General features: G+C 51.2%; 2 protein-coding genes and 1 long non-coding RNA gene across 18 annotated transcripts; 2 read left to right on the top strand and 1 right to left on the bottom strand.

Annotated features, from left to right (window-relative positions):
• The first annotated feature begins 327 nt into the window (after nt 1-327).
• On the top strand, nt 328-6,003 carry HOXD4 (homeobox D4). 2 transcript variants are annotated; one of them, XM_045560188.1, is made up of 3 exons: nt 328-2,009; nt 2,552-2,648; nt 2,822-6,003. In XM_045560188.1, the coding sequence occupies exons 1-3, from the start codon at nt 1,574-1,576 to the stop codon at nt 3,024-3,026; spliced, it is 738 nt and encodes a 245-aa protein (XP_045416144.1). In that variant the 5' UTR covers nt 328-1,573; the 3' UTR covers nt 3,027-6,003. The 2 variants fall into 2 exon arrangements, with proteins under 2 accessions (XP_045416144.1, XP_045416143.1); XM_045560187.1 differs by having other exon boundaries at nt 2,552-6,003.
• A 1,209-nt stretch (nt 6,004-7,212) lies between these two features.
• On the top strand, nt 7,213-23,214 carry HOXD3 (homeobox D3). 15 transcript variants are annotated; one of them, XM_045560181.1, is made up of 6 exons: nt 9,558-11,025; nt 11,151-11,247; nt 13,360-13,454; nt 13,994-14,079; nt 18,141-18,765; nt 20,498-23,214. In XM_045560181.1, the coding sequence occupies exons 5-6, from the start codon at nt 18,225-18,227 to the stop codon at nt 21,253-21,255; spliced, it is 1,299 nt and encodes a 432-aa protein (XP_045416137.1). In that variant the 5' UTR covers nt 9,558-11,025; nt 11,151-11,247; nt 13,360-13,454; nt 13,994-14,079; nt 18,141-18,224; the 3' UTR covers nt 21,256-23,214. The 15 variants fall into 15 exon arrangements, 14 of the variants coding, with proteins under 14 accessions (XP_045416142.1, XP_045416137.1, XP_045416136.1 ...); XM_045560180.1 differs by lacking the exon at nt 13,360-13,454 and adding an exon at nt 11,871-13,078; XM_045560178.1 differs by having other exon boundaries at nt 11,151-11,932.
• LOC123644055 lies at nt 19,194-20,613 on the bottom strand. Its single transcript, XR_006736988.1, has 2 exons — nt 20,192-20,613; nt 19,194-19,355 (listed from the first exon to the last, which is right to left on the bottom strand). It is a non-coding gene; the product is annotated as an uncharacterized LOC123644055 (long non-coding RNA).
• Nucleotides 23,215-24,368: the final 1,154 nt, after the last annotated feature.

Genomic DNA, 24,368 nt, shown 5'->3' with positions numbered 1-24,368 from the left:
TGGAAAATACCACTTGATGGGGGGTGGGTGTCTTATTTGGATCCCGAGAGGGGGAAGGAGGTACTAAAGCTGCATTGCTGGGATGGGTTATATTTTGTTTTTTCTTTTTTGCTTAAGAAGAACATTCTGGTTGCTCGGCTGCTTGGTAACCCTGCCCTGGCAAAGGAATGAGAGAACTCGATTGCTGCAAATTGTCACCAAGTCTGTCAGGCTACCTGAACTGTCTCTGAAAGTGTGGGTGGCTGCGGCAGGCTGGTGGTGGCTCAGAGGAAGAGGCCGGGGCTGGCAGCAGCCTGGGTACCTGCTCTGGGTGGGACCCGAAGGTTGTAACGTTGTCTATATATACCCTGTAGAACCGAATTTGTGTGGTATCCACGTAGTCACAGATTCGATTCTAGGGGAATATATGGTCGATGCAAAAACTTCACATTGCTTCGAAATAGCCAGATACCGAGGTGGAGACTAGAAGCCACCGGCACTTGTCAGCCACCTCTTTCTGTTTTAGTACCTTGGATGCCAGGAAGATCGACTGTGCCTGGTGACATAGAGCAGCCCTTTACTCCCCAGAAGTTCCTCTTCACCTTTAAACAGAGGCTTCTGTGGCTGCTCCAAAAAGAAACTCTAATTGGTTGCATGAAGGCAGGTCCAAAGGGCTAGGTTTTGGGGTGCTAGGAAGTGAGGTGGAAGGCCAGCTAGCCTTAGCCCCACCTGTGCCCTTGAGGGGCATGATGTGCAAAGGTACCCAAATGGGAGCTTGCTGGAATTTAGGGCCTGCCTGTGGGAAGAGAGCAAGCTGGGAAGAAGGCCAGTCGGGACCTTTGTCATGCATTTGGGTGAGGTGTGGGTACCCTCACCAGCATCTCAGCCCACCCCTCACCTGCACGGACCAGGGCAGGCAAGGCCTCTTGCCTTATCAGCAGGGCCCAGCTTTGGCTGGGAACACCCTGGCTTGGGCACCGGTAGAAAGCATGGCGGTTACTCTTTGCCTAATTTGATTCAGGTCGGCCAGATTCTGGTAACTTTTGGGTGAGCCTGATGAAGACAAAGCCCGGACCAAGGCCTTTGTATGGCAGAGTCTCAGCTCTCGCGAGCTGGCCGGACAGGACACCGCCGGCCTGGGGCACTCTGCCCGACTCACAGGCAACCTTGCTCACCCACCTTTCTCGTTGCCCTGCACCCCAATGGGAGGATTCGTTCTCCCTTGAACTGTGCCCACTTGGTGGGGGGCTGCTTTCACTCAGGGGTTAGTGGAGAGGTTAGTAAAATCAATGGCAGACAAAAGCTGGGATTACCTGAGGGGAATGGGGGTGCTAGGGATTGGAACTATATTAACATCTGGCGGGGGCTCAAATGTGCCATGGCGAGTCACTTGATTACACGTATGTTATTTAGTTAAATTTGTGAAAATTATGAGATGCTCACCAACCCGGTGATAAACTCGCTCCCTTGCTATTGGCTGGCCTGGTCACATGGCCGCCCAACTTTATTCAGTTGACAGCAAGTAGGAGGGCCCTATGGAAGGAGAAAAAAAGACAACACGAGAAAAATTAGTATTTTCTACCTTCAGAAATTAATGGCCATGAGTTCGTATATGGTGAACTCCAAGTATGTGGACCCCAAGTTCCCTCCGTGCGAGGAATATTTGCAGGGCAGCTACCTAGGCGAGCAGGGCGCTGACTACTACGGTGGCGGCGCGCAGGGCGCAGACTTCCAGCCCCCGGGGCTCTACCCGCGGCCCGACTTCGGCGAGCAGCCTTTCGGAGGCGGCGGCCCCGGGCCCGGCTCGGCACTGTCTGCGCGGGGTCACGGGCAAGAGCCAAGCGGCCCTGGCGGTCACTACGCCGCTCCGGGAGAGCCGTGCGCGGCGCCCCCGGCGCCTCCACCCGCACCCCTGCCTGGCGCCCGGGCCTGCAGCCAGTCCGGCGGCCCCAAGCAGCCGCCCCCCGGGACTGCACTCAAGCAGCCAGCGGTGGTCTATCCCTGGATGAAGAAGGTGCACGTGAATTCGGGTAAGGCGCGACTCCAGCAACCTCTCCATCCCCACTCCAGCCGGTTGGCCTGGGTGTCCGGGAGCGGGGTGCGAGTGGGTGGGGGCATGTGGAGCTTCCAGGGGCGCCGCAATTACTCTCTCCATAAATTTTTATAGCTGAGGGAGCAGGCCGGGACCATGTGGCTGACTGCTCTGCTGTGGGCGCAAAAAGGGGTGGGGAGGAGGTGGGGTGGGGAAGGACTCCATTTTCAGAGCAGAGGGAACGCGGTGGAGGAGAGGGGGGTTTCCAAAATGCTTGGGGATTCCGCAGCTGGTGGTGGGCCCCAGAGAAGGAGCACATTTGGAGATCCCACGCTGTAAGCCTGGGGGAATGGGTGTGTGTGAGGGGGGTGGGTGGTGGGAGAGAGTGTGTGCGCCAAGGAGAAGGCGGGAGGGAGGAAGCGAGCTTGGGAGCGCGGGGAGGGCCGCGGCCTCAGGACGGGCCAGGAAGTGAGCCGCAGAGGCGAGGGGCCTAACTAGTGGCAGGGCGCTGACCTGGCTGTACTGTGTTTTGTCTCGCAGTGAACCCCAACTACACCGGTGGGGAGCCCAAGCGGTCTCGGACGGCCTACACCCGGCAGCAAGTCCTAGAACTGGAAAAAGAATTTCATTTTAACAGGTATCTGACACGACGCCGTCGGATTGAAATCGCTCACACCCTGTGTCTGTCTGAGCGCCAGATCAAGATCTGGTTCCAGAACCGGAGGATGAAGTGGAAAAAAGACCACAAGCTGCCCAACACCAAAGGCAGGTCATCGTCTTCATCTTCCTCCTCCTCCTGCTCCTCCTCAGCTGCCCCGGGCCAGCATTTGCAGCCGATGGCCAAGGACCACCACACGGACCTGACGACCTTATAGAAGTGGGGACCCTGGGCCCATCCCTCCCTGCGCTCCAGGCTGAGCCGAAGCTGCGGGGGCAGGCCGGGCCTGCTGTCACCTCGCTGGGCTCTAAGGTACTGTGGGGTGGACCTGGGACACACAGGCCGCCCTCGGACTAGGTTAGCATCCTGCCCGAGGGCAGCCCCCTCCCTAGATCGGGGATAGGGATGGGAGGGGGGCGGGATTCTCTCTTTAAGTATATTATATGGCAGGAGCTACTGAGAATATAAAACCTTGTCGAGTCATTAAACTCAATGAAAATCTCTGCTCTTGGATTTTGAATTTGCAGATGAAGGTTGGATGCTTTATCCCAGTATGAATTTGGACATTTTCCCCCATGCCACCCCTCCAGGGAGCTTTGTGGTTTAATAACGTGGGGGAGTTAAAGCAGGAGATTGGCCCATCCCCATGCTAGGTGATTTCAGTGGATGTAGGAGAGCTGGGCCAGGATTTTGGAACTCTCTGGGTTGCCTGTAGAATTTCCTGTATGATTAAAAGAAAATATTTTGCTCCCAGTGGCCCTATGTCCAAAGAAGTAAGCCTAGGAAGAAAGTGGAAACGGGTTATTTTATGTTTAGATATTATTTGCTTAAATATTTATTTGTTAGGAAATGGGGTACAGAAATAACTAACACCTTCATGCCAAAAATCTTAAACGATGAAAGGGACTGAGTTTCAGGGAGCAGAATCAGAGATGTATGTCTTACTTCTGTCTATAAACCAGGATTTTGAACTCCACCCCCTCCCCACTCCCTGGAAATGTGTGTAGGGGGCCCTTAACCCTTCTAGAGGGAAGCAAAGGATCCACTCAGTTGAGTTCTTGAAAATGTATTTCCACATGTGCTTTTTTCAGCACTGTGCTTACAGCCAGTTCTGGATGATTAAAGGAAAGAGGAAAAAAGAAACAAATGGTCCAACATTTTCCTTCTGGGGAAAGAAAACAAAACTCTATGTACTGGATTGTTAGATAATGACTGAATTTTCTGTTCCAATAGGACTCCAAATGCCCCCAAATACATAGCAGTATTTTATAGGAATTGGTATATGGCCTATGTGGGGGAGGGGCTGTATGGTGGGGAGAAAGTGGGAAGGTGAGGAAGTCTTGCTTTAAAAAAGAAAAAAAAAACTTAATTGAATCTAGAAGTCCATAAAAGTTGGTCTGGGGTGGGGTTCCCCCCTGAAGCTCCAATTTTTACAAAACCAAATTTAAGGAAGTTTTTCTCAGCCCATTAATTAGAAGAAGAAATTGCAAAAGTATAAAAGTTTTCAAGCCTTCTTCTTTGCCTTGAGAACAGTGATTTTTTTTTAAAAAAAAATCACTGTTAAACAACAGGAGAGATGTTCTTTAGTCATTTTTCTTATGCCTTGCCTGAGAAAGGTTCAAAGTTCATTTTTCTAAAATGCTGACCCTTGAGGATAAGGAGGAAAGAGTCAAAGGTAATGACCAGAGTTCATGTACTCAAATGTACAAGTCTTTGGAAGTTTAAACCCCAAAGTCTCAGGCTTCAAAAAAGAAACCCCTGGTTGGAGCTGGCAAAAGGGGACAAAAGGGGAGAGGGAGTAGGTATAAGCTTAAAACTTAATTTTAAGATCCAGAATGGTGTTATTTTTTTCAGTGCTTCAGAATACTTTAGAAGGTTTCCGGGGTAATTCTCAAAATATATTTAAGTGGCAGGGAAAACAGCTTTTCTTTGCAGGCGTGTTCTTTGGTTCTGTGTCTCCTGAGAGCTGAGGGCAGGTATTCACTGGAGTCCCTAGGCTGAAATTCCACTTCTCCTAAAGTATCTTCCAAGCCTTGGTCTTTTGTATGAGACCCTGGGGACAGCTCTTTGTTCCTCCTTGGGGTGAGCCTGGCTCTCAGACTTGCACATGGCAATACTTGAATATCGCCACGTCGGGATATTAAAGATGGATATTCCTGCATTATTCACATCATTGTTTCTATGACAAAAAGCACAGAGTTCATACATAGTCAAGACGTCTTTTTTCTGACGCCCTCACGTTGAGAAGCTGAAAAGGTATTTTACTGAAGTTCGGGTAAATTACAGAATCAGGTTCATCCAGAGGACAAATTTTCTATTCGATTAGCTGTATTTCAGCCGGGAGACTGACCTCTAAACCCTTAACCTTTTGGACTCTAACTACCCTTCTCTTCTTTTTTCCCCTCTAACATGGAGATCAGTCTTTGGAAGTAGAATTTGAAAGGAGCCGCTATCCTTAGGCAAGTTGGAAAGTGGCTAAGATTCTTTCTTAAAACCTAAATATGTGCATATATTGAACCTACTCCTTGGGAGGGAGAAAAGTATATATTTTCATAACATCCAACTACATATATATTATAGAGATTATTATATGGATTTTCCCCCTCCTCAGAAGTCCAGGTTACTCACCCCAGCTTCCTACCAAATGCCACAACTACTTAACTGACATCATCCCTGGCCCAGAGGAAAGCCAAGAGGCATGTTTTAATGAGGAAAACCCAAGCTCCTTCTCAAACATAGCCACACTACTTTGAAAAGTAACTTAATCAGAGAAACAACTTCTTTGTTTATAAATCTCAGCTCTCCTTCTCAGCTTCCAGGGATTGTCTTTTGATATGTTAATGGAGCCTTGATGGCCCAAAGGGCAGCCTCTTACCCTGAAGTTCCACTCAGACCCCAGCATCCATTTGGGCCCACAGGAGTGGGCCAAGGAAGGGGCAGGGCCCCCCAACCACCTAGGGCAGGGAAGGAAATGGGTTTCTCTCTGGGAACGTGTGCTGGAGAAAGCTACATGTGGAAAGGCTCCAGTGCCCATTTGCTATTATTTGTTTCTAATTTGTTCCCCTAAATATGAGCCAGAGTGTGTGTTTTGGTGTTTAAAAACAAAAAACAACAACAGAAAACCTGTGTTGGGGCTGTGACTGGGGGAGGGGGAGAGTGAAATGTTTGCTGAGGACACTGCTCCTCAGACTCCCATCTCACTTTGTCCATCGCAGCCTTTTGTTGTGAGATGACATTGTCAGTCAGCCCCATGGTGTCTGTTCACACGAGATGCTTTTTTTAATAGAATTGACCAATGTTTTGCTGCCACTGATTAAAGTATTATTTATACTAATTGTTGCCTGTAGTTTTGATGTAATTCATTGATCTATATTTAAAATAATAAAAGGTGTAGCAAAATCTCCCTCCTGTTTGATGCCTGGACAGAAGCATTCTTCCGTTAAGTCTTCTAAAAGCTAACACTCAATATAAACAATTTATTTTTTTTATTTTCTGCAATAAATTAGGCACCAAGTTATTTGGTGCCTAAGGTGTGAAGGTTAAACCCTGTAAGGCTTAGCGATTCTATTATCACCTCCTACCCCAAATACGCACACACCCAATTTGGCCACCATAGTTTGTGAGCATTGGGATGCCTGGGGTTGGACTCAGGCTGCAGGGTGGTTTGCTTTTTTTTTTTTTTTCTTTTTTTTTTTAAGAAAAAGTAATTGCCCTGGTTAATAGGGGGCTCCAGTTTGGCTTTCTGGTCCCCAGACAACCCTTCAGTCTTGGAGCCCTGAGGGGAGGTCTTTGTGATGTGGCAGTAGAGAAACCCCTTCCTGCCCACCCCTCCCCAAAAAACTCTGGGAGAGAGTGCTGGGTTCTGGGCCAGTCAGTAGCTACTCTGACCTGACCCCGCTGGCCTCCAATCTTGGGCTTCTTCACTTTTCCGGTGCTGCTCAGCCCCAGTGAGGGCTCCAGCACCTGCCCCTCCTCCCCCCAGCGCCCCCTCCGCCCCTCAAACAACAATAAACACTCCCCACTATAAAAAGTACCGTTCACTATTTTTACCGCGAGCGCTTTTTCAGATTTTGGCCTCGCTTTGAAGAGGGGGCCAAGACAGGAGTTCCAAAATAGATGGGGGGCTTGGTCGAGACAGGAAATGAGCAGAATGCATAAAATTAGACATGTGTCCTTAATATATGGAAGGGCTCGCCCCAGACGCGTGGACATGTGTATTTATAAGTGCGCAGACAGAAGTTTAAATATTCAGACACATTTTATGATTGTCCTCTGCCCGTCTTCTGGTTAATGGCTCCTCCTGTGCCCACCAATACATCAATACCGTGTGTGTATTGAATCACAGGCAGGGATGAGGAGGAAGAGTCCATAGCCAAGGCGGCCGAGTACAGTACAGTAAATCCGGACCCTCGGCAGACTGCGTTTCCCGCCGCCCGCCATGTTGGGGAGCCCTCCCTGCCCCCTGCGCCGGGCTGGGCGGCCGGGGCTCTCCGGCAGCCGGGGGAGGGCCTTTCATAACCCGGAGAATTTTCAAAGTGCGAGGAAGATGATAAGAATAGATTTCTACAAGTCCCGACCACGTGATTGGCGAAATAATTAATTCAGCACGTCCCTTAAGAAACACGGAGTCGTCATTAATCTGCCACGCAAAGGGCTCTCTCCGACTTGGAAAGTGCAGGGATCCCAAGAATATCACCCGCCGAGGGGGGCCACGCGGCGCCCCCGGCCCTCCATCCCGGCCCCCGGCGGGCGCGGGAGCGCGGCCGGCAGGTAAATATTTTGGCGACTTTTATTTCATCAGATTTAAATCCTTAATGAACTTAGCTGTCAGGGCTGCTGACAAATAGTTCCCTTTGCCTCCTGATTTGGAACTGCGCGCCGGCGAGAAGTTGTTAGTGGCTTGGATGGTGACCTTTGGTTCAGCAAAGCTTTGCACTTATGAAAAATTACTGAGAGCGGCCGAGTGTGTGTGTCTGTGTGTGTGTGTGTGTGCGCGCGAGCGCGTGTATGTGAGAGACAGAGACAGAGAATGTGAGGGTGTGCGAGGCGCTAGGGTGCGAGGGGGCGAGGGGTGAGGGGCAAGGGTGCGCGCGGGCTGCTGCAAGACAACAGGAGTTGTAAAAAACCGGCCCGGCTGGGGGACGCGCCTGGCGCACGCGGGCCGAGGTTGCCCGGTCGCCTGTGTCTACCGGGAACAATGGTCGCTGTCACGGCATCTGCCGCCTATTCTTAAACCGGTGAGAAAAGGCCCTGGCCCTCTTTTCAAGCGAGGGTCGTAAATTTTTCTTTGCGTCATAATAGAAGGCTATAAAATCGAGTTGAAATTTTACCCCAGGCAGGTTTTAACCAACAGATAATGATTTCCGAGTTGCTTCTAGCAGTTTCCTCCCTCCCCCTCAAGCTCTACTGCTTCTGTCACCCCAGTGAGGAATTTCCCCTTCTTTCCCCTTTATTTTTGTCTTTTCAATTTTTGAGGGAAGAATTAAAATAAACGCTAGGGGAAGAAATCCCTGCCGCCCGAGTGGGAGACCCTGGGGCGAGCAGGGGACACCTTCGGGTATAGTAGTATCAGGGAGAGAACAGGGCGAGCTGCAGAAGGCTGTCTCTCTTGTTCACTCCCCTTTTCAGACCTTTTTCGTCCGCACGCCAAGAAAATTCGGTGACCTAAAAGCCATTCCGCTCCTGCCCCACCCCACCCCCAGCTTGCCAGGGACCTGGGCAGGAGCAGCAGCGGGCATTCTTTTCTTCCAGCTATTAGCTCCGGCTTGGGTGCCTCTTTATTTGCCTCCTTCCCTCTTGTTTTTGTGAGGTGCCTCCGTTGGCTTTCGGGATGATTTCGGCAAGCTGGCGCTGGCTGTGTCGTGGTTGTTTTGGGATTATGTGTGTATTTTCATATCTTTTGGGGTATTGTGTATATTTCCCCGTCAGGACAGAAACAAAGTTTCCTCCGTTATGAATTATACATTCAAACAATAACACATTAATTCAATTATTCAAAGATGACAAATGTTTATGTGCTTTGCAAGTGACTCCGGCGCAGATTCTGGGCGCTTTCGCTGAGCTGCTTGCATTTTTCTCAATGAGAATCGTCTCCCCTCCCACCCCCACCCATTGCAACCCACCCATACATCCCCTTGTAGGCCCAGAGAGGAACCCACAAAAAGCCTCCCCAGCCCCGCTGGCAGCCCGGCAGCCAACAGCCTCCCAAGGCCTGGGCTTGGCGGGCACCGGCCCGGGCTATTTTATCAGTGTGACAATTGCCCGAGTTGGTGTGATAAATCATCGTAAGTAATTCCTGAAAGGGTGCAAGACTGTTGGGGGCCGGGCGAGGACTGTAAATCTTTCCGGTTTATTGCTCTATGAACATATGCTCCGATTGAAGAAGGCTTAGATCCTTTCCTAGAGACAAATTCCCGCAAAGCAGCCCCCCTCTTTGGCTGGGGATTAACACTTGCTGCGGGCCGCCGGCTCGGCCCCTGGCAGGAGGCTGGGGGGCGGGGTCCTCCGGGTGAGGGTGAACTGGGGGCACCCCCGGAAAAACGCCGAATGGGCTTCTGGCCAGGCCCGGCCAGGTGAACAAAAGGAGGGGCTTACTGACGGGTCTGGGGGCTCCAGCCTCCAGTACCTTCTGCGCCCCTGGAATGGGGCTGCGGTGGACCTTACCCCTCCTCCCCAGCTCATCTATGGCTGCTGGGCGCTTTCGCTGCTCTAACACCCCGCAAGCAGCGACAGGGCATCGGGCCCATGCTTGATGCTGCTAAGAAGCTGAGCTGGCGATGAAACCGAGACGGGGCGAGGAGTATGGGGTAGAGAGCCCCCGGTGGTGCGCGATTCCCGAGTGCGGGGCCTGGTTGAGGGAGGGCTGTGGGAGTTCCTTACAAGCCAGGAGCTGGAGATCGGCTGCTGGCCCAGGCTCGCTTAATTTTTTCCACATGCAGAATTCCCACCCGACTACTCCGAATGCGGTGGGAACCTATCCTGATTTAATATTTCTAAAATAGAAGTTTCCTTGTCCCCCAGGTAAGCCCGGCCAGGACTGTTTCCCCAGTCCTCCTCGCCTTCCAGGAGGCGCCGCAGGAAGCGGGAAGCCGGGGACCAGCGGTCGCTGGGCTTGCGGGATCCGCGGGTCCCGCCCGGATCTTCAGCAGGCAGCGGCTCAGCACCCAGGCGGCTCTAGGCCTCGAAGGACACGGTTGGGGTACTCAGGGCGCAGAGAGGGGAGGTCGCTCTGGGTCCCAGCCCGCTAGGCGTCCTCTGTAGCTCAGAAGTGGTGACAAGTCGGCTGCTGCTGTGTGCGGAAGGAGTCAAGGCCCCAAGGATTGGGGATGGTGGCGCGGGTTCCCTGAGGTGGCCGGTCAGGGCTGAGAGCCCGTGGCTTCCACCTTAGAGCTGGTGCCCTGCCACCACGTAATTACCTCGCCCCGGGAAGGGGAGAACGGGGCATCGGCCTAGGAGGCGGGCAGGGCGCCTTGCCCGGGTGCGTGCGGATGCGGAGTACGGGGCGCAGCCCGGGAGTTAGGGGAACCCTGGGCCTCTGCTGCTCCACAGCCATTTCCAGGGACCTCTGGAGGCGGCCTGCAAAATTTCCAACCCCCAGACCAGTCTGGCGGAAGGCCCGGCCAGGGTCAGAGGTCGTTGTGGGGAGAGACTCTCAACGCCCCCATCCTATTGCGGGCGGCCAGGCTGGGGCCGAGTCGGTCCGGAGCTTCGAGATAGGGTTCTTTCCTTCTGTCCCACACCCAGCCAGGTCTGCCCCAGGGAAGGGGCCGGGGCCCAAGCCTCCTGCGCCCCTCCTTCCAGCCCCCAGGCCTGGCTGTGCTCCGGGGCTGGATGGCGTGAAAGTTTCAGCCTCAATCAGTACAATCTTCCCTCAGGGTCACGTGAACAAATATGCTCGCATTTGAAGGCAGCGTCTGTATTTCCCGACTATGAGGGGGTTTCCGGGGCTCTCTCCAAATCCAGAAAGGACCACGTTCCGCAAACAAAACAAATCCCGAGCTCTGGGGGGCCTGGGAGGGCTGGGCAGAAACCCAGGAGTGGGTGGGGGCGCGGGTGGCCGCCGCTCTGGGCCTGAGAGCGGACGGGCGGGCGGGTGGACCGACGGGCGCGCAGCGCAGGCGAAACCAGTTCGGAGACTACGAACTCGTTCCTCCTGCGTTTATTGGTAGTTGAACCTCAGCCTGGTTCCGTTCTACCGGGAATTCCGTATGCTCGGGTATATGGCCGCGTCTGCAAGAGCGCAAGACCAGGGTTGGGACAGTGTTGTCTGCAGACAAAGGGGGAAGGCTAGCTCTGCCCCCCACTGGCGCCCACTCTGAGGCCGAGGACACCGGGTTTATGATAAATTGGGATCCAGGTAAGCAATTGCATGACAAAATGGAAATCTTTGGGCACGGGGCGGCTTGCTACCCTGAGTGGGATACTAAATATGATTTATTTTGTGTAATCTGTGATCTTGATTATTGCCAATTGGTGAGGCAGCCTGCGTAGACCTAGATACACTTCTACATATACATCGAGGATGGTGATTAATTGTAACGAGGCGCGCTTTGTGGGGACGTTCCTCGCCTACCAAAAGGTTAGGAGGACACTACCTGCCAGGCTTGGAGGGTGGCCGGAGGCATGGGGGTGGTAGTAGCAGTTTAAGGAACGGGTCTGATGAAGGGACTGGGGGCAGGAGGAAGTATTTTGGGGGTAAATATGCAATTATGAGAATAGGCTGAAAAATGAAATGAATAAAAAAAACCCTTTTTACACTGTCACTGCCAAAGTAAGATGAAGCGTCATATTAATTTTGTGTCTTGGGCTGCCAGGTTGGGCACAGGCGTGTTGATTTATATGTATTTAAAATAAACTCGGTGGCTAGCCAGCTCCCTGCATTGTTCTGGGAGTGAGCTACACACAAGAGGGCTTTACCTCTTGCTGGTGGCTTAATATTTTTTTCTTGAGAGGTTAAAATGCTACTGAGCTTCTCCCCCACAAATTCAAGAGAACCCCAAACTACCCAGAAGAGTTTGGGAGGCTCCCCTACACTCCCCCCATCAATCTAGGCTTCTGACTACCATAGTGGCAGAGAAAAGATTTAGGGTTTTGGGGTCCTTTTCCCCAAAGAACTCTGAGTGAAAACGAAACCATATATTGGTTCCTGAATCCAATCTATTCTTTTGTTTGCTTGCTCCCTGTGGTTCCTGGCTGGCGGAGGGAAGACATCCCAACCCGGATCTTTGCGGGCCAAGGCCGAGTGAGCAGGTCCATGAGCCCGAGTGAGTGGCTTCAAGCTCAAGGAAACGCCACTGGGCCAGGCCGGACTCGACCTCTATAGGGAAAGGACCCCCAAAGCAAGGAGCACTCCCTTAACCTAAGTTGAGACAGGCCCCAGCAGGAGAGAGACTGACTTCTAGGGACATTGCTATCAAAGGAGTGCAGTAAAGTTGTTTCCTCAATCGCCTGTGTCTGGCTCCATCAAAACTTAAAGTCGCTGGACATTTTTCTTTGCTCGCTGCCTTGGAGCTGCGCGCCTGCCAGCTTAGTCAGCTGAATCCAATTACTGCGAGCAGCATTTCATTTGGCCCCATGGAGCACTCACTTATAACTTCCCCGAAAATTTCAATAATCCCCACCAAGGCTCTCTGCTGGCCCTATCCTAAAGAGTTTTCCCGGGGTGCTGCTGGGGGATGAGGGATAGGGCTGAGGCTGCCTGGAACCAGCTCTTCGTTGACAGCTGGCAGACGGGGCTCTCTACTACTGCCCTCAGTTTTTGGCTCTGGAAAGGGTACTAGTGCTGGTGGCCCAGAGCCAGCCAGGCTAAGGCCGAGATTCTGGGCAAGCAAAGGGCCAAAGTTGGGCCCTTGTAGGATGGTGGGTGGTCAGGGGAGGAATGTGGGAGAAAGTGCTGGGGGCTTTTCCGGTAATCCAACTTTGGCCAACTTGGGGTCCTTTTTCCTTCCCCTTTCCCAAGCCAAGAGGTGACCAGGCACCCCTGAATGCCCAGGCGCAAACTTACCCTGTTTCTCCGTGGCTGGAAAACAAAATCTAGCCAGAGACGTCAGGGTATCGTGGCCCTAGCTGGCGTCTCAACTTAGATCTTTCGAGGGGATGCTCCTACTACTAAAAAACCCCTCTTTAAAGATAAATAAATAAATAATAAGCAGGGAAAGTTGACGTCCGCCCACGTGAATGTACTATACAAAGCAGCTGCAGGACCCGAGGGTTTGAGACTCCTGGTACCTTGCGCCTCCGCCGCACCACCCTCAGGGCCCAGCCAGCCATTCGGGCTTGGGGTGGGGGCGGGAGAGCGACTTTTCCCCCTGGGCCCGGGGCGGCGGGGAAGCTGAAGCTGGGGCGCGAAGTTAGGAGCCCTACCGGGCTGGGATCTCTCTGAAGCGCTTCCGTTGGGTGTTCATTAAGGGGTGAGTTATTGTGGCTCGAGCCAAAGGTCACTTCAAAGGCTTATGGCTGTGCGCTGTGGTCTTTAGAAGCGCCCGGAAAGCTTTGTGTGAGGCTTTCCCGGGTGCGATTTAGTGTTTGCAAACTACTGAGTCGACAAATTGCACAGGGCAGATGCAAGAGCGGGACTCTGTCCCTCTTCCTTCACCTGCCAGGGTTTGGACCCCACCGCTGAGTGGTGTCACTGCTTGGACCCCTTGGTTGGTGGTTTTGGGTGGAAGTAGAAAGGATGTTTGTTTCTTAGGTGGCTTGCAGCCTGATCCTGACCCAGTAGTGGGCAGCCCAGGCCAAGAGTGTGGATGCTTACAGGAGTGAATAAACCCAGGGAAAGCATCCGAGGTAAAAATTTAATGTACAAACCAGGAAATAGCACCCAGCTCCCTCTTCACTGAGGCTCTGTGGGGCAGCCCTGACTAGATCCATTCAGGCCCATCTACCAGCCTCTCCTGGTGCCCCAGTCTGTACCCTCCCTCCCACCTTTATTCTGCATAATCTCTCTTCTGCTCCTAGGGTGGTGGGTCTAGCCTCCGGGATTGGGACCCAGGGGCATTTAGAGCTTGGTGGGAGCAGGAGAAGGGTGGACTGGTTTCCTCACTCCTCGAACCCACTTAGCTCACCCCCTGGCCAGAGGATCTGGCTCTCTCCTCAGGTCTGGGCTCTTCCTTCCTCCATTCAGCCAAGGATCTTGGTGTTAACAGCCTCTAGCTCCCTGAGAGCCAACTGAGTCTCTTTTTTACTGGGGAGAAGGCCTCTGGATGGCCGAGGGCACCAAATACAATAGTTACATTGATTATGATATACCCTTAAAGGGGGTCCTCTCAACATGTTGTTTGTAAGAAAGAAACTGCTGCTACTGAGAGTTTTCCATTTTGTTCCAGATCCACCTCCATAGGATATCAAAAGAAACCAGAAGAGCCTACAAAAAGAGACAAAATTCAAGAAAACACACATATACATAATTGCGGTGAGTGGGTGTAATTATAAAAAATAATTTCCACTACATTTCCATTTCTGTCCTGCAATTCAGGGTAGCCATCTCAAAATTCATACATCAGGATGTAAAACAAAGGGCGGCTTTGAAGTGGATCACCTCAGTGTGAACTGCCGCCGGTTACACGATAACTGATCATTGGCCTTCAAATTTATGGCGCTTTAATGGGATGAGCCCAGTGCCTTAAATGCAGGGTGCATTTCAGTATTGAGTTATCTGTGCTAAATAAGAGTGATTTAGAAGGGCGCACAGGGATTCCCATAGAGCAGAAGAGGCTCAGGCTGAGAGATCCAGAGAACTTGGGCAGAAAGTAAATAAATCCCTTTCCAAGCAACCTGAAAAGGAGTGGTTTCCAAATCCTGAATTAGCAAAGCCAACATGGAAGGTAGAATCATTGCTCGGTTCCAGTGAATTAACAGGATGCCCAGCAAGAGTTTGGCCCCCCAGAAAGAGATCCGTGGGCTTCTGACGCCCTGGTTAAGGCAAAACAGGGAGAGGCGCCGAGACCAACTCGAACCTTAGAGAATTTTGAGAGAAACTGACGCAACTAGCACTCCATTGCCTCCCCCTTCTCTTCCAACTTGCACGGACTGACTCTACCCATCCGTGATTTACTACGATTGTAGCTCTAGTCACAGCCCGGCCCCTGTCGCCCCCACCCTTCCTAACCCTTCCCTACAGCCTTTCCACAGCCACAGCGGGCAAGCGAGCGCCAGGCCGGTGTCCGCGCGGTGCATCCGGCGAGCCTCCTGGCGTCCGAGGCCGTGGCGGCAGCAGGTCTTCGGTCCTCGGCGAGGAAGCGCGCGTCGGGTCCTGACTCTGGTGGCGGAGCAGAGCTGCTAGCGGAGGCAAGCGCCGGCCACTTTATATAATCCCGCTGCTCACAGGATGCGCGAGCGGGAAAAGTGCGGAGTAGGGAATTCTTTTGCTGCGCTGCCTCCCACGCGGAGCCTGCTTTCCACTTCTGAAAAGTGCCGGGCCTTGGGAAGTGTTTTTCTTTTCATTCCTTACTGAAGCGTTTACTGCCGCCGTGGTCGCAGTCATAAATTCTGTTACAAACCACAATGACAGGTGCATTGATATGCACCGTGAGAGCTCCAGCTGCTTAATAACCCCGTCCCCTGGCCGCTGTGAGCGCCCTTTATTTATTCGGTATCATATTAGGTATTGATCCCGGGCAGAATTAAGTGCAGTGAGCAAGTATCAGGGCTGCGCTGCTTCGTAGGCGCAGCGGGCAAGCACGGCCGGGGGAGAGGGTGGTGGTCGCTCAGAGGATGCCTCCTTTCCGATGGGAGACCGTTTGGCACTGTATTCCAGGCCTGTGGCTGGGCCTCCGAGCTGAATTGGGCAACTTCCTGGAACCGCAAGAAAGGGCGAGCCAGACCCCATTTGGCTGTCCTTCCCCAGGAGGGGCAGGACATGGCCCGGGCCAGTTTCCCGGGCTTAGGGGGTGGAGAGGAGGAGAAGGGAGAGAAAAGGCAGCTGAGGACTTCGAAGAAATGTGGAGCTCGGCTCGACCGCCCCTCCCCCTACACCGGCCCGTCTTCACCCCAAGGCATTTGGATCTTGGAACCCAAATGAGCAAAGGTACCAAAGGGCGAGAAAAGAAAGCCTTTAAAAAAAGGGGGGGGGGCGTCGAAAAGATGAGCCACTGAACAGTTGACCATTGTCCAAGTGATTTATGACCCATTCCTGCTTTTTAGGTTCAAGCAGAGTTCACAAGGAGTAGGGATTTCTGGAAAGAAATAAGGCTTTTTACCAGTTTTGTAACAATGTTCTCAGGTTTTGTTTTAAGAGAGGTGGCTTCTTTGGGGTGCTGCAAAGCCCTTCCCAGTGAAGACAGCACTGCCTGCAGCCAGCACTTGCTTTTGGGGAAATGGACATTAAGGTAGTAGATCATCATTGAGTGGGCCTGAAAATTTCTTACGACAATATAAACAGACAGGAAAACAGACTGTGGTTAGTCAAGAAACTGCCTAGTATTTTACTTTGGAGGTCTGTACACAACTTTTTCTAGGTATATGCCATAGGAACAAATATATATGTAAAGCCATCTTTCTCAAAGATCTGGTCAGTTCCTAAAGAATCTATTTTAATGTGACTAGTCAACCTATAAAGATAAACTTAGTCAACTTGGGAGGCAGGAGGGGGGATGTTTTGCTTCCACAGTTGTAAATGGAATGACAGAAGCAGCAGCAAGTTCTGGTGGTCTGAGTGTCTGGTGTGACCATTTAGGCATCCGAACCATTAAGACTGGAAGCAGAATCCCAGAAAAGCTCAAAACTTACCCAAACCCAGAGTGTCTCTCTTGGGGAAAACACATGTAAATATTAGTCACAGAATGAGCATGTAGCTATTTGATATTCAGTAACATTAACAGGGAAAGATATAGAAAATTAATCAAAAGAAAGATTAAGTCCAGCTTTGTTAGGTAGATTCCTAACTGCATACATTTAAGAACACCAGCAGAAACAATTCCTACAACATAACATCTTAGTATTATGGTACCCCATTGAAAAGGGCCCGTTCTTCATTAAGATAAATGGCATATTCACTTATACTATAAAACACAATGAGCAAGAAAACTGCCTAACAAACAAAGACTAATTTGAAGAATTTAAAAAACTGAGTTAGGTTCTCAGGTTAAAGTGGAGGGAAAATGAGTGGACAAAGAAGTGGTTTTGGTACCTGTGGTCAACTTCATTAGGCCACATAAACTATCTAGATAATGTGGTGCATCATGATGACCAGGATGGAAGCCAGGGAGAGTTTCTGGGAAGAAAAGCTGCCTAAATGAGAGATCAAGAATTAAGACCACGGAGCTGACCTATGAGTTTTCTTTATCAAACAGACAAAAGTGATTGAGTGGTATTAGTTATACTTTAACTCCTTAGGAGCCTTTCAGAAGAAGTGGGGAAGGAGGGGGAGAAGGGAAACCCCCATCAAGAGTCACGGGATACAAAAGGAGTAGAATATTTCTTAGTTTTTTTTCTTTTTCTAATTCTGGGCCCATTCATCATGTCATGAAAGGTTCTCTCATTGGCTGTGGGTTGGGTAGGAGGTGGGGTGGAATAGATGGTCCAGAGCGGAGGTCAATAATAATATCTATTTATACAATAGACCCAGGGTAAAAATGACAAAGTTTTAAAGCATTCTCTATTCACCCATGTTCCATGCATTTTAAATTCTGAATCTTTTCACCCATTTCCAGTGGTATCCATTTAAAAGTAGTGGGAGGATAAAGTAAAGTGTCTAGAAAAATGTAGATGAAAGAGAGGAAACATTTTCTAGCCTCAAAATAAGTCTGGAAGTCTTCTTCTTGGTTTTTATCTCCTAGTTTTCTACATTGTAGACCTCACAGTGCTGACACACAGAGCTAACTGGGCTGACTCTCATCCTGTCATCACAAAGTGAACCATCTGAACTTTCATTAAACATGCTGTGATTTTGAAATCAGGTGGGGGAGTTTTTTTTTTTTTTTTTTAGAGTTCTTGCTGTTCTCATTGTGTTATAGGGCTTAGTTTTACCCATCAAAACCCTGTGATGACCCAGTGATTGACTGATTGATCCATTTATTCATCCATTCATTCAACAAGCATTTATTGCATTTGCTACACGTAGGACACTGGGCTGAATGTTAGGAATATACAGATGAATGACACAGTCCCTGCCTACAAGGAGCTCACAGTTTAGTGGGAGTATCAGCAAGTAAAATGTATGAAGCCGTAAGTTCTTTTCTACACAGGTTCAAAGGCTAATGGACAATTTTGAAGGGAAAAAAAATGCATCTGGGGTAGAGGGAAGCCTCTTCCCTTGCTGGAGTTGAGCTAAAGAAAAGGTCTTTTCTTAAATTTAGGAAAAATTCCTTCTGACTTTTCTAAGGGTTCAGATAAATCCCAGAACCAGCACCTTGCCCATCCCCCCTCTCCCGCCCATGAAATGGGTGGGAAGCAGAGAGCATGGGCTACTTCTTCTACATTGACTGGTCTTGCCAATGACAGTCCCTCTGGGCCTCTCACTTTTCTTCTCAGCAGGTGACCTGGAGCCTGGGGGCTGGCCCAGCTCTCTCAGGATTCTGAAGACATTGGAGGTGGCCTCGAAGGAGACAGTGGTAGTCAATGTTATTTGAGCAGGGTCAGCAGGCCCTGGAGCTTCCTGAGTGCACAATGCAGAAGGCTGCTTACTATGAAAACCCAGGATTGTTCGGAGGCTATGGCTACAGCAAAGCCACTGACACTTATGGCTACAGCAACCCTCATCAGCCCTACCCACCCCCTGCTGCTGCCAACTCACTGGACACTGACTACCCAGGTTCTGCCTGCTCCATCCAGAGCTCTGCACCTCTTCGAGCCCAAGCCCACAAGGGAGCTGAACTCAATGGTAGCTGCATGCGGCCTGGCACTGGGAACAGCCAGGGTGCAGGTGGTGGCAGCCAGCCTCCAGGTCTGAACTCAGAGCAGCAGCCACCACAACCCCCTCCTCCACCACCAACCCTGCCCCCATCTTCACCCACCAATCCTGGAGGTGGAGTGCCTGCCAAGAAGCCCAAAGGGGGACCCAATGCTTCTAGCTCCTCAGCCACCATCAGCAAGCAGATCTTCCCCTGGATGAAAGAGTCCCGACAGAACTCCAAGCAGAAGAACAGCTGTGCCACTGCAGGTAGCTCTCTGGGATGGCTCACCCTGGACTGACTCCAGGAAGCCCCAGTCATGGCTGGGAGTGCAACCTTGGAAGCCAAATCTCTATACTCTTGCTCATGCTGAAATGTCCTTCCTTTTTAGTGTCTCTGATTGGGGTCATGCCCTTGCAGTGATAGGGTGTTCACTTCCATTCCAGGCAGCTGGTGCCATTGCTGGAGAAGCCTCACAGTTATTAATATAGAGCTCTTCCTTAAACTGACATCTGTTTTCCAGGGCTGCTAGTCATAACTCAGCTCCATTTTCCACCCAACAGCTTTTCAAAATTTGAAGACAGGTGTTATAATCCCCAAGCCTAGGTGGTTATATAGCCTGTACCACATGAATCCCACTCCTTCAAATTAGTAGGTCAAGTCTAAGGAGCAATATGTCAAGAACCATGCCAAGTACTTTATAAGCATTAACTAATTAAATTTTCCAATGAATCTTTTGAGGTAGGTATAACATTCTCATTTTACAAATAAGGAAACTGTTAAAAATGATAAGCAGCTTGCCCAAGATCATGAAACTGCAAAGTGGTAGATTTGAAGATAACCAGTCTGATTCCAAGGCCTGCAAGACACAACCATGAGACTCCACTTGACCTACCCCAGCCCATTTCTCCCCACTCCAGCAAATCTGCAATCGGGAGGTGTATATCCTAGAGGGACAGGATGTTCTGGGAGACAAGGGCAGTTTTGGATCTCTCTCCTTGGAAGGGGTACCCTACAGTTGAGAAGGTCTTCTCTAGCTCCAGTGTGTATGGATGAAGACAGGCATGGCCAGGAGCTCTGAAGCCTCCTCCTTCTCTCTGCTCAGACTGCTTGGTTCCTGAAATTTTCTGGCCTTGTGTTCTCTGATGTGGTTTATCTTCAGGTGGATGAACTTACTTCCAGGTCCAGGGCTAGTTTGAGGCCTGGGATGTGGCTTTTTATCAGGTCTCTGGTTTGCCTAATGCTCTCTGGGGCTGCTGATGCTAAGGGGAAGGTATCATCCTGCCTACAAGCTCCTTTTCCTGCCCCTCCCTCCTTAGCTGCAGGCTCAGGCCCTCCCTCCCAGGAGAAATCCATTTGTCTTCCCAGGAAGGCAGTGGACAAGCAGCTGAGAGGTGGCAGGGCTAGTAGAAGCCAGTGTTGAGGCTGCTGCTCCCAGCACTGCAATACTCAAAATGCTTCTAGCCTGGCCTTGGAGGGCCTAAAACTCCAGGGCAGTATTTTTTTGGTCTGTCACCTCCCTGCCTTCAGGTGCTGCTGGGCTGGAGTGAGGTACCAAGATCCCCACCTTCATTCTTTGTTCCCTGGGGGGTGCTTTGCCTAGGAGCCAGTCCCTCCCTGCTCTCCACCTCCAGCAGCAGAGGCTGGGAGGAGTGCTCAAAGAAGTCTGGGCCTTCTTTGAGGGGGGGGGCTTACCAGCTGCTCCTAGTCTCTCACTGAACTCCTTCATGGCCTTTGGGTGGAGATGAGATGATGGGCTAGGCTGGAGCGGAGAGGGTGGGCACAGTGAAACAGATCTCAGAAAGCAGATGGAGGTTTCAGGTGCGACTGGCAGGTAGGCCTGAGGAGGAGGTGAGTTCCCCCTTGGAATTGTACCTCTCAAACGCCTCCTCCCCGCTCTAGCCTGGATTGGGTGGGGGGAAAGGGAGGAGGAAAAAGGAACTAGGAAAGCACTTCTCTTCCTCCTCGCTCAGCGCCCTCTCTCTCTCCCTCCCTGCCCAGGAGAGAGCTGCGAGGACAAGAGCCCGCCGGGCCCAGCGTCCAAGCGGGTCCGCACGGCGTACACGAGTGCGCAGCTGGTAGAGCTGGAAAAAGAATTCCACTTCAACCGCTACTTGTGCCGGCCGCGCCGTGTGGAGATGGCCAACCTGCTGAATCTCACCGAACGCCAGATCAAGATCTGGTTCCAGAACAGACGCATGAAGTACAAGAAGGACCAGAAGGCCAAGGGCATCCTGCACTCGCCGGCTGGCCAGTCCCCAGAGCGCAGCCCTCCGCTCGGCGGCGCCGCTGGCCACGTGGCCTACTCGGGCCAGCTGCCGCCCGTGCCCGGCCTGGCCTACGACGCGCCCTCGCCGCCCGCTTTCGCCAAATCGCAGCCCAATATGTACGGCCTGGCCGCCTACACGGCGCCGCTCAGCAGCTGCCTGCCACAGCAGAAGCGCTACGCGGCGCCGGAGTTCGAGCCCCACCCCATGGCGAGCAACGGCGGCGGTTTTGCCAGCGCCAACCTGCAGGGCAGTCCGGTGTACGTGGGCGGCAACTTCGTCGACTCCATGGCACCCGCGTCCGGGCCTGTCTTCAACCTGGGCCACCTCTCGCACCCGTCGTCGGCCAGCGTGGACTACAGTTGCGCCGCGCAGATTCCTGGCAACCACCACCATGGACCGTGCGACCCTCATCCCACCTACACAGATCTCTCGGCCCACCACTCGTCTCAGGGACGCCTGCCCGAGGCCCCCAAACTGACGCATCTGTAGCGGCTGCCGCTAGCCCGAACTCGCGGCTCAATTACCTCTCCTGCTTTGGTGGTGGGGGTGGCGGGCGGGGCCCGCGGGGCAGCTGGGGACCGCCTCCCCCGCTCTGGCCCAGCCGCTGCCTCCCGGGTCTCAGGCCTCCAGAGGCAGAGGCGCAGGCGACCAGGCCTTCCCTCCATGCGCGTCCTCCTTCGGGTGACTCGCCATAAATCAGCCGCAAGGATCCTCCCCTGTAAGCCTGACAGTGCCACGTACTGCAGACCGAGGGACTCTAATCTGGTAATGGTGTCCCAAAGGTAAGTCTGAGACCCATCGGTGGCGTGCCCTGCAGAGGGATCAGATCCCTGAGAGCCCTGGTCCTGGCCCTCGTCTAGCTTAGTTTCGGAGACCTTAATTTATACGCTCCTTCCCGTCCCGTAAGGATTGCATCGGACTAAACTCTCTGTATTTATTTGAAGCGAATCATTTCGTTTCCCTGATTATTTATCCTTGTCTGAATGTATTTATGTGTATATTTGTAGATTTTTCCAGCCGAGTTTAGGAACGCGCTCCTAGGCCTTGGGGCCACATTTCACCTCTTTAGTCCCATTGGTCTGAACTAGTTGAGAGAGTAGTTTTGAACAGTTGTAACCGTGGCTGGTGTTTGTAGTTGATGTAAAGGATTAAGACCCCAAATTGTCCTTCATGGGTAGAGAGTCAGGAAACCCGGTGGCAAGACACGCATTAGTCAGTTCTCAACAGCTATAGCCCTCGCCACTCGACACAGTTTATTGATTTCAAATTGTCTGGTACTATTTGAACAAATATTTAGAATAAAAAAATTTCTCAGTCGGAAGTGTATTTGTGTTAATCACGCACACTTGCAAGCAGATCACTATGCCTTTACCTTTCGCACAATCCCCATGGAAGGCCCGGTAATAGACTGACCCTTCGAAAAAATTATTTTATTTCTTTGGGATCTAGTTCACAGATTGATTCTGGGGATACTTTATTACTTTCCAGCTGTTGAAATTAAGGGGGAAAATGAGGATGCAAACCTAGAAAGGTTCTGGGCAGGATGACTTGGATAGGGCTTTTTGAAAGCAGTGCCTGCTTTGCTGTTTCCTAACGCCCTCTTTCTAGACACAATCGACTTTTACATTGGGGAGGCCAGAGATCACTTTTCTGCATTAAGTAATAAAAAAATCTTTGAAAGAAAACTGACAATCAAAGAAAAGACATAAGAGAAGTCATAAGAAGAATTGAGCTATGAAAAAGCTAAGGTGCCAAAAAAGAAATCATTATTTGAAGATACACACCTAAGCTTTTTCTCTAGGAAATGCTGTCATAAATTCTTCCTTTGTAGTGGTCATTAGTTCATTTCTAAAGAAAACAAACCTTCCCCAAGATGTAAAGAAATAAAAGTTTCATTAATGGAACATAACAAGTGTAAACACCTTGTTTACTCCTGTTTCTTTGTACAAAACGGGCAAAAATGTCTGAAGGTTTTTTAACCATTTTGTAAATATTATCATGGCTTTCAGCTAGGGGCGAACAACTTACCCGCTTCTTTGGAAGGGACCACTTAGAAAAATGCCTTCAGATAAGGTTCAATTCTTTTGTATTTCAGCAAAGTCAGCCCACGCATCTCTATTTGGTTTGACAAATACTGCAACTCCTACTACATACCCGGTGACACGAGGTGAAATTCCTATTGTGTGGAAATAATTTAACTTCTGATCTTCTGGTGGAACAACAATCGTTTCTATTTGGATGTTTGTGTTTCGCTAAGTAATCATGGCTCAAAATAATATTTAGTTTTCTTGTTCCTTTGTGCTGTTTTTTAAATGGCATGTTAGATTGGGGGCGGGAGGGGATATCCTTTTGCTAAATTTCACTTTATCTGAGCAGGTTTAAAGTATATATGTTGTAGAAGTGTATCAACAGAATAAATGACTTCAATCGAAGGCATATTTTACCCACTTTCAAGGCTTAACATTGTTTTCTATAAAATTTGCATCCATAGGCAAAATTTCTAATTGTCTTGTAAGAAATTATTTTTTAAGCTACTAGGGAAATCAAAGAAGAGCTCGCTGCCTTGCAGGGATTACAACTACCTTTCTTAACCGGCTAAATATTAAATAGATGAATTGTCAGGCTGCTTGGATTCAGCCCGGTTTTTCCCTCATCTCCTCTTCCTACCATAAATAATAATAAAAATACATAATGCATCATGGCTCCAGGCGTTTTCCAGCTCGGTGTGTTACCGCAGGAGTATCTGCTGAGTCTGCGGGTGTCTGCAAAACCCCAAGTGTCATTTGCGGCTTAGGGTTTCATGGATTAGACTTTAAACGGTGTCTAGCCCGGTTGACATCAGCTTCCTCTCGCACTCAGCCTCCAAGGAAGTGCGGGGTTGGGGGCTCCCTCTCCAGGCAGCCGCAGCCTCCCCAGGCCCTCTTCTGGAATGGGGTGAGGGCTTGGACCAAATCTGCGGCTCTCTCCCGCCTCTGGAGGTTCCTAAGACTCCTGAGAATGTCTCGGATCTGTTCCTGCCATTGGCATGAGAGTCATCTGATGGGCACACTCGGTCACTCCTGGTGCGGGTGGGGGTGGTGGCAAGTCATGGGAGGGAGCGTTCCCGCGCGCCTGCCCGCCCGGGCGAGTGCTGGGGCCCGCGGCACAGCCATTTAAAACTTCATAAATTATAAACAAGCCGCCTTGGCCTTCGCCATAAATTCCCCTCCTCTTGAGCCTGCAATTAGTGTTAGGAAGCACCCGAGTCTAAACACAACCAAACGCCCTCTGAAGGGCCCAACTGCCCGAGGTTGCAAACCTTTATTTATTTGCCGGTGCCACCCCCTCTGCACCCGAGGTTTGCTCACACAGTCACATCCTCCCCCGCCACCGCCGGCGGTATACACTCGGCTGGGTTCCCGCTCTGCGGGGGAAGGTCACAATAGCTGCTCTACGGGCGGAGGCGCCTGCCTCCTCCCTCTCGGGCTTCAGAGAAACCGGGAAAGAAGGGAATGGGGGAGGGGAGGGCGGCCCAGCCATAGTGCCCAGGACCCAGGCCGCTCCTCTCGGGAGGACCCGCAGCGGGAAGGGGGAAGTGGGAAGTTGGTGGGGGAAGGCAACCT

Source organism: Lemur catta, chromosome 8 (genome assembly GCF_020740605.2).
Source record: "Lemur catta isolate mLemCat1 chromosome 8, mLemCat1.pri, whole genome shotgun sequence".
NCBI classification, from domain to species: domain Eukaryota; kingdom Metazoa; phylum Chordata; class Mammalia; order Primates; family Lemuridae; genus Lemur; species Lemur catta.
The sequence above is the reverse complement of the archived record's forward strand: the minus strand, read 5'-3'. Positions and strand labels throughout refer to the sequence as shown.